The following is a 14256-nucleotide window of genomic DNA, read 5'->3' on the forward strand; positions in this document are numbered from 1 at the left end:
AATTCTCCTGCCTCAGCCTCCCGAGTAGCTGGGATTACAGGCATGTGCCACCACGCCTGGTAATTTTTTTGTATTTTTAGTAGAGATGGGGTTTCACCATATTGGCCAGGCTGTTCTCTAACTCCTGACCTTGTGATTCTCCCCACTCGGCCTTCCAAAGTGCTGGGATTACAGGCATGAGCCACTGCACCTGGCCAAGTTATGGTATTTTTTTTTATTTCTAGAAATTTTCTTTCTCTCTCAAATTGGTTCTGTTGTCTTTTGATTGCCTATTTCCTGAAGATATGTTTAAGCTTGCCTTTTATTTCTTGAAACATAGTAAGCACAATTAATATGTCGAATCATGTTCGTATCTGAAGTCTTTGTTTGGCTTTTAATTCTTGCTAGTTTTCAGTATGCTTGGTTTTTCCTTGTGTGCTTACTTAATTTTGACTATATGTAAACCACTGCCCTGGAAAAAGTTATCTTGGTCAATACTTGGGGGCCTGCTATGAAGTGGGTAGCTTTCCCCAGAGAGAATGTGTTTGCTTTTGCCAAGTTTCTAGTTCAAGGACCTGTTTGGGACCATTTTAAACTAATAATCACTTGAGAGTTTTTGGACCACATAGGTTACGGCAATTTGGTTTGCAAATCTCAAGGGCTCCAAGTCTGATTATTCTATAATCTAGTCATGGGCCATTTTAATATTATTTAATGTATTTAAATATATTTTAAAATTTCAATGCAGAAGGATGTTATGGACAGGAAAGGCTTTACATGGTATTATCCCACTAAATGGATGTGAGGGAGACTCAGGTTTAATTCCAAATTTTTCCATTCATAAGCTATAGAATGCCTAGATTTTTTATCTCAAGCTCAGGCTTGCATACCTAACTCCTTAACTCTATATCTCTAGGCATCATTTGATATGATGTAGGCATCATATCAAAACTTGGATATAGTTCCAAGTTTTCAGAGAGGGTTTGGCATTTTGCTTCTCAGTATCAAAACATCTTCTTTTGTAGTATTTGACTATGTGGAGATGGAGAAGATTTTTTTCTTTTAAGTTCACCTTTTCCTCACAGGCTCTATGGAGTTCCAACCTTCCATGCTGGTTGGACTTTTAACTTTGGTTCCCACTGCAAAGCTGAAGTCTGGGGCTAGGGACATTTACCAGGGTATGGGACAGGCAGTCACCCACGCCCACACTCCATGCACCTCCTGGGCCAGGCTGGACCAGTTCCGGCCCCAGGGTGAACTTGGAAATCTCACCACAGGCACCTTACAGAGGTGGGCGTGGGGAGACTACTCTTGCTCACTTGAGGCAGAAGCGGTTCATGGGCTCCTGGGAGGATTTAGAATTTTCTACACAACAAAATCCTTCCTTCGTCATCTTCAGGCCAACGGAGACACTTGGCAGTTAAAGAAACTTGACTGTGTTTTTATTTTTATATTTATTTTTTGTTTTTCATTTTAAACAAGAAGTTTATTTAAACAACCCCATGCTTGGCGTCCAGGGAGAACTCTCCAGGATGTTTTTAGAGTCTTTCATCCCTACTTAAAGACAGATTGCCCTACATGTTGACAGCTAGTATAAAGAAGTTATAAAATGTACTTGGATTTAAATGATAACTGAAAAAGGCCAGGCGCGGTAGCTCATGCCTGTAATCCCAGCACTTTGGGAGGCCGAGGCGGGTGGATCACGAGGTCAGGAGATCGAGACCATCCTGGCTAACACGGTGAAACCCCATCTTTACTAAAATTACAAAAAAATTAGCCGGGTGTGGTGGCAGGCGCCTGTAGTCCCAGCTACTCGGGAGGGTGAGGCAGGAGAATAGTGTGAACCCGAGAGGTTGAGGTTGCAGTGAGCCGAGATTGCACCACTGCACTCCAGCCTGGGTGACAGAGCGAGACTCCATCTCAAAAATAAAATAAAATTAGAATTAAAAAAAATAAGTGAAAAAGATTAAAATTCTCCATCCTATCAATGTATTTAATAATGTTTCTGTTCTTTTTTTGTGTTTTTGGTAAAACAGAGCAAAATGCCAGGCGCAGTGGCTCACGCCTGTAATCCCAGCACTTTGAGAGGCTGAGGTGGGCGGATCACGAGGTTAGGAATTCAAGACCAGCCTGGCCAACATGGTGAAACCCCATCTCCACTAAAAATACAAAAATTAGCCAGGCATGGTGGCAGGTGCCTGTAATCCCAGCTCCTCAGGAGGCTGAGGCAGGAGAATCGCTTGAAACCAGAAGGTGGGGGTTGCAGTGAGCCAAGATTGCGCCATTGTGCTCCAGCCTGGGTGAAAGAGTGAAACTCCATCTCAAAAAAAAAAAAAAAACCAAAAAACAAAAAACTCCAGAGCAAAATAACTTACTAAAATATAAATATGAGAGCTGAGTAAGTTAGCTTACATGGACAAGTGCTTTAGGAAAAAAATACTTAAAAGCGCGTCCTTTAATTCTCTGGTTTCCTGCTTTTACTTACATTTTGGCCCAGTAATTTTTTGGTCTCTTGTCAGGCAGCCCCTCAATCGTTTGAATAAAGATTTTAAAAAATTATCTAGCATTCTAAATTGTTTTAAGTAACAGGGTTGATCACAAATAACCTGAAAGCTTGCTCCCTCATTTCCTTTTTAGGTTTTATTTAAGTTTACCTTATTAGTGAGGCCTTCCTTATCCACACTTCATTTTTAGAATCTCCTATACCTCTCCTTACCCTCCTTTGTCTTATTTTTTTCACAGCCATTATCATCTGTGTATCAACTGTATGTTTACTTATTTTCCATCTCATCTGCACTAGAATATAAGTTCCATGAAGAAAGGGGCTGTTTCATTCACATTTCCAAAAACAGTGCCTGGCAGACAATAAACAGTATTCGTTGAATCAATGAAGAACAGCTCTCCACTAAGCTCCAGCCCAAAGTATCCAACTGTCAACTTGAAATCAAACAGGTTTTTCACTCTTAATGTAGACAAAATAAAACTTTTGATTTTCTGTTCACCCTACCACCACCCCAGCTTCCCTTTTCCTCATTTCAGTAAATAGCACCACATTCTTTCAGTTATTAATATCAGAAACTTGAGTCATTTGTAGTTCTTCCCTTTCCCTCAAAACCTAGATCCAATCCTTCAGCAAGGGCTACAGGTCAAACCTCTAAAATACAGCTCAAATCCATCCTCATCTCTCCATCTCCATGGCCACTCCTTATGGCAACTGGAATATTCTTCTGAAGTTTTGCATCCCATCATATTGCTCCCCTGCTTCTTGGTGCACTTAAATGCCTTACCATCCATGTCTTCCAAAACCCTGTGTAATGCTGCCTCTTCCTAGCTCTCCAGCCTTATCTCTTTACTGCCCCCCTTGCCCATTAGACTCCAGCCATATTGGTTCTATTCCATTCTTTAAATAAGCCAAAATCTTTCCTGAGTCTTCCAGATGCTATTCCTCTATCCTTAATGCTCTTTATTCTGATCTAGGGTGGCTATCTCATCCTTTAAGTCTTAGCTCAAATATCACTCCATTAGGGAGGACTCACCTCACCACTGTACTTAAGTAGGTGGTCCTCTGATCATAATCATTCTGTATCACTTCCCTTTTTATATCCTTCATTGCATCATTGCAATTTGAATTATATACTCATCGGTTTGGGGAATTCTTGAACAGGAGAGATTTTCTGTACTTCTAGTGAGAGTGAATTTCTGCTTGGTTACTGGCACAGGATCCTGGGCCCACAAGATTTTCTGCCTTTCTCAAGGGCAAAAGATTTTTGCTTTTACATCTCCTTCAAGAGCAGTGGATCTCTGCCTGGGCCATAAGGGCAGGAAGGTTTGCCATCTCTCCCCCAGTGGCTTTGCTTTGTACAAGAGAAAGGTCTGAGGAAGCGGGCAGTGTTTCACGCCTGTCAGCCCAGCATTTCACGCATGCCTGTGTCACTGAGGGGTCTCTTCTCACCAGTCTCTTGCCCCAGTCTTTCTCATCAGCATGCAGTGGAGGCTTGTGGAAAGTGATTGTGAACCTCTGTCATGTCAGGGGACCTATTTTAAACTGATATCGATTACACAGTTGGCCTTTAAAGAATTCCTTAACATTTAATGATTTCTGTCAGTAGACAATTCTCCACGGGTCTCTCACATTTCTGCATGATTGCATGGAAAGGTACTGCCTGCCTTTTTTCTGGACTACCTTTTCAAGGATATTTATATAAAGAACAGCCTGGAAAGACCGACAGAGATACCATCTCTCCAGACAGTATCTCCCTCTAGAAGAAGAAGAAGTTTGATTACTGTCCAGTATAATAAAGACCTATTCCTCCAGAGCAAAGGGCAAGCATGCTAAATATCCATTATAACATATTTGGTTCCCTAAACTCAGGGTTCCTTCTGTTATGCAATCCACTGTGTGTGCAGGTATCACCTGGGCCTCTTCTGATAACAACACTGTGGGGATGCTGACACTGACTAATGCTACTGGTGTAATAAAGTCATTTGTTTCCGATTCAGGAATCCGAGGCAAACTAACTTGCAAGGAGTGTAAGCACACAGACTCTTCTAAATTCTTTATAATTTATTCTCACTTGCTTTAATGGCAGCCTCCTATTCTCTGATGAAGGCAAAACAGTTCATATATCCTGTTTCTCTCTGAAGGGGGCTTGTCACTCTTTGAAAACCAGTTCCTTTGGCTACTTTCTCTGATGGATATAAGAAAATTTATCACTTTTTGTTGTTAGGATAGGAGTAACATTCTCTTGCAGCTTTCTACATCTTAGGTGGAAGTGAAAATCCCAAAGTGTATCCATTTGATTACTTTTTATTACTGAAATAGACACTGATTTGCAACCTCTTGTTGTTCACCTTACACATATTTAGTTTTTAAAGAAGCATAGGCATAAGTGAGGAACTCTAGGAATTTTGAAAAACAGCTCATGAAATATTTCATCTCAAGGGCTGGAAACAATGGACCAGGATATTTACATTCTAGCACAGGTGAGGCAGGAGAGGGTGAAATAATATGACTCATGAGAGATGAAATGTTATACAAAATGTATATATGCACTGGCAACCAACCCTACTAGAGGACCAGGAGAACATACAGAAAAGCTGTAACCACTCAGAGTAAAGAGAGGGCTTTTGGAGCTCTCAAAAATGGGTAAGAGGTAGCAGAAAGATCTGAAAAGGATACAGAGGATGGTAGAACAGCAAGCAGTGTCTTGAGGATTCATGGGTTTTCTATTTCTTCATTGTTTTTCCTCCTCTGCATTCATTCTCTTTTTCTGGTAAACAGAATTTGGATTTCTTTTGTGAGATTTACCCCTTCTGCATTTGAAAGTACTGTTAGGACCATCAATTAAAGTGACTAGTGGTCCCCAACCCAACTTTCCCAGGACTCCCTGAGTCATAAAAGATAGTATCTGTTGAAACTGATTCTTCACTGACTTGTTAGTTCCTATTACATAGAACAGACTTAGTTCCTATCCTTTGAAAGCCTAGTTTAATTTTTCTTCTCTGTGAATTATCTAATATTCTCATTTTGCTTAAGTGAGCCAAAGTTGAATTTCTGTTGCTTGTAACCAAAGAAACCCAACTGATAGAGGGAGAGTAGTCCAAGAGAGGGCACAGTAGAGACTCAAGAAGGCTTGTGAAGGTAGTCTGAAACCCAGATACTTTATTTAAAATTATTACAAACATTAATGTCAAAATTGCTGACAAAGGTACAATGACTAAGCAATTTCATGCTTCTATGTGCTGGTACTTAATTAGCATTTTCTAATAATTAGGCTAACGATGTTTTATTACTACAAACCATATTTAGAGTTCACTCTCATAGATCCCATATTAGAAATAAAAGCAAATGAAAATGAGTTGAATTAATAAGGCATCACATGCTACAGGAAAAAAATTGAGGAGAGGGTGCTGAGAGTAGCAAAGGGTCTATGTTATAAGGAAATACATGCACTTACTGAATTTTAGCTGTTTGATTCCTTAAATTTCAGTTATAAAACTCAGTTGTATCAGGCAAACCATACATGAAGATAATTTAAAGAACAAGATACCAAGTAGATACTAAAATGAAAAATACAGTAGAGCACCAAATAGAAATTCTCAACAAATGTCTCAAAAAATGCACAGAGCAAAAATGAGACAAACAACTGCTACAAACAGATCAGTCTAACAGCTAAGTGATTTGGAATGAAAATTTACTCTTTGGCTAATCTTTCCCTCCCTCACAGATGAGGCCCTGTGGCTCAGGGAGACAAAATGGTTTGTCTGAAGCTTGCAAGGGTAGATTTCAGAGACGCTTCAGATGAGGGAGCCTCTCTTTCCATGAGGAGATGGCAGAATGCTGAATTCCTGTTCAATCTGAAATTTAGCCATATAAGTTGTAGAAATAAGAGCAGGTTTTAAGCCTCCCTTAAAATATAAATATCATTCTGAGTCCTCTTCTAGGGTTATTCCATCACTTTCTGAAAATATTAGAAAAGATCAAGTTGTATCCAGGTAATAATCAGGATAAGACCATCTAATACATATCTTTAATAGCCAAAATTTTTTCAAACATGATACTTGAGCAGGACCAGGAAATTCTGGAAACCTAGTCTGCCACAGGTTACCTTACCCAAGGTTACTCAGCCTTGGCACTACTAATATTTTGGGAAGGGTAATTCTTTGTTGTGGGGGGCGGCTGTCCAATGTAGGTTATTTAGCAGCATCCCTGGCCTCTACTCACTAAATGCCAATAACTGCCCTAGTCATGACATCACAAATGTCTCCCAACATTGCTAAATATCCCCTGAGGAGCCAAACTGCCCCCGGGTTGACAAACACTGATTTCAATATCATGACTACAACAAAACAAATATAACTGCCAGCTGCATGAATGCACTGCGGAGTTAACTGTGATCAGAGTTATATTTTAATTTTAATCCAAGTATAAATCACGGCTAGAACTAAGTTAGTGATGCTAGTTTTTGTCTAACAGGCCACATATGGCTAATGAACACCTGAAATATGGCTACTCGGAAGTAAGAAATGCAGTAAGTATAAAATATGTACTGTATTTTGAAGACTTGGTATAAAAAAGGATGTAAAATACCTCATTAATAATTTTTATATTAATTTAGCTATTTTGGGCATACTACTGGGTGAAAAATAATATCAAAATTATTTTGCCCTGCTCACTTTTACTTTGCTTAGTTACTAGAAAATTTTAAATAAAACATGTGACTTGTATGATAATTCTATTGGACGGCACTAGTCTACAAACTTGAAATGATTTAGTATTATTCTTTAAGGAAATAAATTAAGTCTAGTATGCCAAAAAAATTTTGGAAACCACAGCCCTATAAAATTAGTTCACCTTTGAGCATCATAACTCTTTATCATGCCTAAACGATTTTTCTGCTTCTTTAAACCAATTACTTCTATTCCAATGCTTTATTCTCAGAGTTTCAATCGGTTCTTTTCTGACTGCCGATTTATCTTCATGTTGTTCCTTATCATTCTCCTGTACATCTGTTTCTTTCATACACTTGGGAATTTTCCTAGTGCTATGTTGAGATGTTGCAGCATCCATCATACTTAGAAAATCGTAAGCTGGAAGAGGAGGTTTCCATTCCTGAGCAGGTAAAATTGCTGGAAGGAAGAAACAATCAAAGGTTAAAAATTAACAGCTATAAAATTGTCACATCAACATACTAGAAAATGTTTTATTTTGAAAAACACATATGTAGAAGTGAAAGCTTTATTAGTTTTACTTATCTAAGCAAAGTTAGGAATTTTTTAATTGTCATCGTCAACAAGAAACTTGATACATTTGTCATTACTAGCCATTTTAATTTTTAGATTACATTTACAGACTATTATTTTCTTTCAAAAAGATAAGCATGAATACGGGGAAAAAGGTCCAGAATCTCAATGCCAATTAACCTCTGTTGAAGTTCTGAAAAATAGCAATATGTGTAACAAGATCACAAACACATATGTAAAACGTTATATGTAAAACGTTAAATGAAAGAGTTGCTTGCTTCCCTCTTTACTGCCAAAGAAATGTAACTATTTCTTATAAATCATTCAAGAAAAAAAATCTGGAATATATGTAATTATTTATTATATAGTTATTTATACAAGTGTTTCCTTACATTTTAAAGCATTTTCTGTTGTTGAAGCTTTAGATTAACATCTTTTCCACACACTTTATGAAAACAAGTTCATTTTATAAAAATAATTATAGACAAAAAATAATTAAAAATTGCTGTGGAATCAACTGTACTCTATACATAGTGATTAAATAATTTTTCTTAGATAAGCTTCATGACAATGAATCTTAACATTATTTTAAAATATTGGTTAGTAAAAGAGGAAAACTGATTAAAGCTGATAACATATACATGAGATAAATTAGCTAACTGTCTTCCATTTACTAGACAGTTTACAAAACAGTTTCAAAATTTAGTTGTCCCATTTAGGATACTATTTTAAAAAATAAACTATATAAGGAAATGTACAAAGTAAACCTTTTAAATATAAATTCCAATGAAAAATCTATGCACTGTTACACGCTAAAAAATAAATGCTCATAAGATACAAACTTGAGCATCTCTCATAAATTGAGTATCTTTAAGAACTTAGAAAAATCATATAAATCGCAATTTCCTAAAGCTCAAACAAAAATCTGTATATTATACATGCAGTACAGCTGTACTTTGCTTATTGATATATAATTTCTTCACTCATACTCAACTATATGAAATCTTGGTGTTGCCAGGTTAGCAGGTTCAAAAGTGACAAACAGATGATATATTTTCTTGAATATAATGAATACAATGAACAGGTGAGAAGTAGTAGTTTGCAATATGCAGATAAATGTATATTAAAGTATCTGTAAGAGTCCAGTTTAGGCTGGGCATGGTGGCTCACATGTGTAATCCCACCACTTTGGGAAGCGAAGATGGGAGGATACCTTGACCCCAGGACTTCAAGACTAGCCTGGGCAACAGAGTGGGAACCCTTCTCTACAAAAAATAAAAAAATAAAAAAAATTATCTGGGCATGGTGGCATGCGCCTGTAGTTCCGGCTACTCGAGAGGTTGAGGTGGAAGATTCACTTGAGCCCAGATGGTTGAGGCTGCAATGAGCCGTGTTTACACCATTGCACTCAAACCTGGATGAGAGAGTGTGACACTGTCTCAACAGCAACAAAGAGTCCAGTTTAAAGTGTAGCATGTAGCAAATATTATATTTAACAATATTTATTTTTAAGGTCAACACTGCAGCCTAATGGTCTGAGACTATGATAAAATGCCTGAAACATCCCAATTCTGCTAATTACTTGCTGAAGGTACTCTACAAAGATCTTAAGGTTTTCAACTGCAAATAAAACAGTAACAACATAGGGTAACAAATACATTATTCATGAAATCAGTATTGACGATAAATAATACTAATTAACATTTATTGAGCCTTTACTATACACATGCATTATTCATTTAATCTTTACAATTTTATAGATGAGAAGACCAAAGCATACAAAGATCAGGGAACTGGGCCAAAGTTAAGTGTAAATCTCAAATAAGAATTGCCAGAAAAAGCAAGATGGCTGAATAGGAACAGCTCAAGCCTCCAGCTCCCAGCGTGAGCAACACAGAAGACGGGTGATTTCTGCATTTTCAACTGAGGTACCGGGTTCATCTCACTGGGGAGGGCAGGACAATTGGTGCTGGTCAGCTGGTGCAGCCTGACCAGCGAGGGCTGAAGCAGAGCGAGGCATCGCCTCACCTGGGAAGCACAAGGGGGAAGGGAATCCCTTTTCCTGGTCAAGGGAAACTGAGACACACAACACATGGAAAATTGGGTAACTCCCACCCTACTACGGCGCTTTACCAAGGGTCTTAGCAAATGGCATACCAGGTGATTATATCCCACACCTGGCCTGGAGGGTCCCACGCCCACAGAGCCTCCGTCATTGCTGGCAGAGCAGTCTGAGATCTAACTGCAAGGCGGCAGCGAGGCTGGGGGAGGGGCGCCCGCCATTGCTGAGGCTTAAGTAGGTAAACAAAGCCTCTGGGAAGCTCGAACTGGGTGGAGTCCACCTCAGCTCAAGGAGGCCTGCCTGTCTCTGTAGACTCCACCTCTGGGTGGAGTCTGACAGCTGTCTGACAGCTTTGAAGAGAGCAATGGATCTCCCAGCACGAAGGTTGAGATCTGAGAACAGACAGACTGCCTGCTCAAGTGGGTTCCTGACCCCTGAGTAGCCTAACTGGGAGACATCCCCCACTAGGTGCAGACCGACACCTCACACCTCACACAGCGGGGTACAACCCTGAGACGAAATTTCCAGAGCAAGAATCAGAGAGCAGCACTCGCTGTTCAGCAATATTCTATCCTCTGCAGCCTCTGCTGCTGATACCCAGGCAAACAGGGTCTGGAGTGGACCTCAAGCAATCTCCGACAGACCTACAGATGAGGGTCCTGACTGTTAGAATGAAAACTAACAAACAGAAAGGACACCCACACCAAAACCCCATCAGTACGTCACCAGCATCAAAGACCAAAGGCAGATAAAACCACAAAGATGGGGAAAAAGCAGGGCAGAAAAGCTGGAAATTAAAAAAATCAGAGCGCATCTCCCCCTCCAAAGGAACACAGCTCATCACCAGCAACGGATTGAAGCTGGACGGAGAATGACTTTGACGAGTTCAGAGAAGGCTTCAGTTGATCAAACTTCTCAGAGCTAAAGGAGGAACTACGTACCCAGCGCAAAGAAACTAAAAATCTTGAAAAAACAATGGAAGAATGGATAACTAGAATAATCAATGCAGAGAAGGCCATAAACGAACTGACAGAGATAAAAACCATGACACAAGAAATACGTGACAAATGCACAAGCTTCAGTAACCGACTCGATCAACTGGAAGAAAGAGTATCAATGATTGAAGATCAAATGAATAAAATGAAGCGAGAAGATAAATCTAGAGGAAAAAAAGGAAAAAGAAATGAACAAAGCCTCCAACAAGTATGGGATTATGTGAAAAGACCAAATCTACATCTGATTGATGTGCCTGAAAGTGAGGGGGAAAATGGAACCAAGTTGGAAAACACTCTTCAGGATATCATCCAGGAGAACTTCCCCAACCTAGTAAGGCAGGCCAACATTCAAATTCAGGAAATACAAAGAATGCCACAAAGATACTCCTCGAGAAGAGCAATTGCAAGACACACAATTGTCAGATTCGCCAAAGTTGAAATGAAGGAAAAAATGTTAAGGGCAGCCAGACAGAAAGGTCAGGTTACCCACAAAGGGAAGCCCATCAGACTAACAGCAGATCTCTCGGCAGAAACGCTACAAGCCAGAAGAGAGTGGGGGCCAATATTCAATATTATTAAAGAAAAGAATTTTCAACCCAGAATTTCATATCCAGGCAAACTAAGTTTCATCAGTGAAGGAGAAATAAAATCCTTTACAGACAAGCAAATGCTTAGAGATTTTGTCACCACCAGGCCTGCCCTACAAGAGATCCTGAAGGAAGCACTAAACATGGAAAGGAACAACTGGTACCAGCCATTGATAAAACATGCCAAAATGTAAAGACCATCGATGCTAGGAAGAAACTGCATCAACTAACGAGCAAAATAACCAGCTAATATCACAATGACAGGATCAAGTTCACACATAACAATATTAACCTTAAATGTAAATGGACTAAATGGTCCAATTAAAAGACACAGACTGGCAAACTGGATAAAGAGTCAAGACCCATCAGTTTGCTGTATTCAGGAGACCCATCTCACATGCAGAGACACCCATAGGCTCAAAATAAAGGGATGGAGGAAGATCTACCAAGCAAATGGAAAACAAAAAAAAAAGCAGGGGTTGAAATCCTAGTCACTGATAAAACAGACTTTAAACCATCAAAGATCAAAAGAGACAAACAAGGCCATTGCATAATGGTAAAGGGATCAATTCAACAGGAAGAACTGACTATCCTAAATATATATGCACCCAATACAGGAGCACCCAGATTCATAAAGCAAGTCCTTAGAGACTTACAAAGACACTTAGACTCCCATACAATAATAATGGGAGACTTCAACACCCCATTGTCAACATTAGACAGATCAACGAGACAGAAAGTTAACAAGGGTATCTAGGAATTGAACTCAACTCTGCATCAAGAGGACCTAATAGACATCTACAGAACTCTCCACCCCAAATCAACAGAATATACATTCTTCTCAGCACCACATCACACTTATTCCAAAATTGACCACATAGTTGGAAGTAAAGCACTCCTCAGCAAATGTACAAGAACAGAAATTATAACAAACTGTCTCTCAGACCACAGTGCAATCAAACTAGAACTCAGGACTAAGAAAATCAATCAAAACCACTCACCTACATGGAAACTGAACAACCTGCTGCTGAATGACTACTGGGTACACAACGAAATGAAGGCAAAAATAAAGATGTTGTTTGAAACCAATGAGAACAAAGATACAACATACCAGAATCTCTGGGACACATTTAAAGCAGTGTGTAGAGGGAAATTTATAGCACTAAATGCCCACAAGAGAAAGCAGGAAAGATCTAAAATTGACACCCTAACATCACAATTAAAAGAACTAGAGAAGCAAGAGCAAACACATTCAAAAGCTAGCAGAAGGCAAGAAATAACTAAGATCAGAGCAGAACTGAAGGAGATAGAGACACAAAAAACTCTCCAAAAAATCAATGAATCCAGGAGCTGGTTTTTTGAAAAGATCAACAAAATTGATAGACTGCTAGCAAGATTAATAAAGAAGAAAAGAGAGAAGAATCAAGTAGACGCAATAAAAAATGATAAAAGGGATATCACCACCGACCCCACAGAAATACAAACTACGATCAGAGAATACTGTAAACACCTCTACGCAAATAAACTAGAAAACCTAGAAGAAATGGATAATTTCCTGGACACTTACACCCTCTCAAGACTAAACCAGGAAGAAGTTGAATCCCTAAATAGACTCTGAATAGCAGGCTCTGAAACTGAGGCAATAATTAATAGCCTACCAATCAAAAAAAGTCCAGGACCAGACGGATTCACAGCCGAATTCCACTGAAGGTACAAGGAGGAGCTGATACCATTCCTTCTGAAACTATTCCAATCAATAGAAAAAGAGGGAATTCTCCCTAACTCATTTTATGAGGCCAACATCATCCTGATACCAAAACCTGGCAGAGATACAACAAAAAAAGAGAATTTTAGACCAACATCCCTGATGAACATGGATGCAAAAATCCTCAATAAAATACTGGCAAACTGAATCCAGCAGCACATCAAAAAGCTTATCCACCATGATCAAGTGGGCTTCATCCCTGGGATGCAAGGCTGGTTCAACATTCACAAATCTATAAACATAATCCAGCATATAAACCGAACCAAAGACAAAAACCACATGATTATCTCAATAGATGCAGAAAAGGCCTTTGACAAAATTCAACAGCCCTTCATGCTAAAAACTCTCAATAAATTCGGTATTGATGGAACATATCTCAAAATAATAAGAGCTATTTATGACAAACCCACAGCCAGTATCATACTGAATGGGCAAAAACTGGAAGCATTCCCTTTGAAAACTGGCACAAGACAGGGATGCCCTCTCTCACCACTCCTATTCAACACAGTGTTGGAAGTTCTGGCTAGGGCAATCAGGCAAGAGAAAGAAATCAAGGGTATTCAGTTAGGAAAAGAAGAAGTCAAATTGTCTCTCTTTGCAGATGACATGATTGTATATTTAGAAAACCCCATCATCTCAGCCCCAAATCTCCTTAAGCCTATAAGCAGCTTCAGCAAAGTCTCAGGATACAAAATTAATGTGCAAAAATCACAAGCATTCTTATACACCAGTAACAGACAAACAGAGAGCCAAATCATGAATGAACTTCCATTCACAATAGCTTCAAAGAGAATAAAATACCTAGGAATCCAACTTACAAGGGATGTGAAGGACCTCTTCAAGGAGAACTACAAACCACTGCTCAGTGAGATAAAAGAGGACACAAACAAATGGAAGAACATACCATGCTCATGGATAGGAAGAATCAATATCATGAAAATGGCCATACTGCCCAAGGTAATTTATAGATTCAATGCCATTCCCATTTAGCTACCAATGAGTTTCTTCATAGAATTGGAAGATACTGCTTTAAAGTTCATATGGAACCAAAAAAGAGCCCGCATTGCCAAGACAATCCTAAGTCAAAAGAACAAAGCTGGAGGCATCACGCTACCTGACTTCAAA

At 39.1% G+C, this 14256-nt stretch overlaps 1 protein-coding gene across 2 annotated transcripts in view; it reads right to left on the reverse strand.

Moving 5' to 3' along the window:
• Positions 1 to 5615: 5615 nt before the first annotated feature.
• TXNDC16 (thioredoxin domain containing 16) overlaps positions 5616 to 14256 on the reverse strand; it is a 131180-nt gene continuing 122539 nt past the window's right edge. For both annotated transcript variants that reach the window (XM_025393016.1, XM_025393017.1), the window contains one exon: positions 5616 to 7608. In XM_025393016.1, coding sequence (XP_025248801.1) covers positions 7343 to 7608 — 266 coding nt within the window. In that variant the 3' untranslated portion in view covers positions 5616 to 7342. The remainder of the gene's footprint in view (positions 7609 to 14256) is intronic.

Source organism: Theropithecus gelada, chromosome 7b (genome assembly GCF_003255815.1).
Source record: "Theropithecus gelada isolate Dixy chromosome 7b, Tgel_1.0, whole genome shotgun sequence".
NCBI lineage: Eukaryota > Metazoa > Chordata > Mammalia > Primates > Cercopithecidae > Theropithecus > Theropithecus gelada.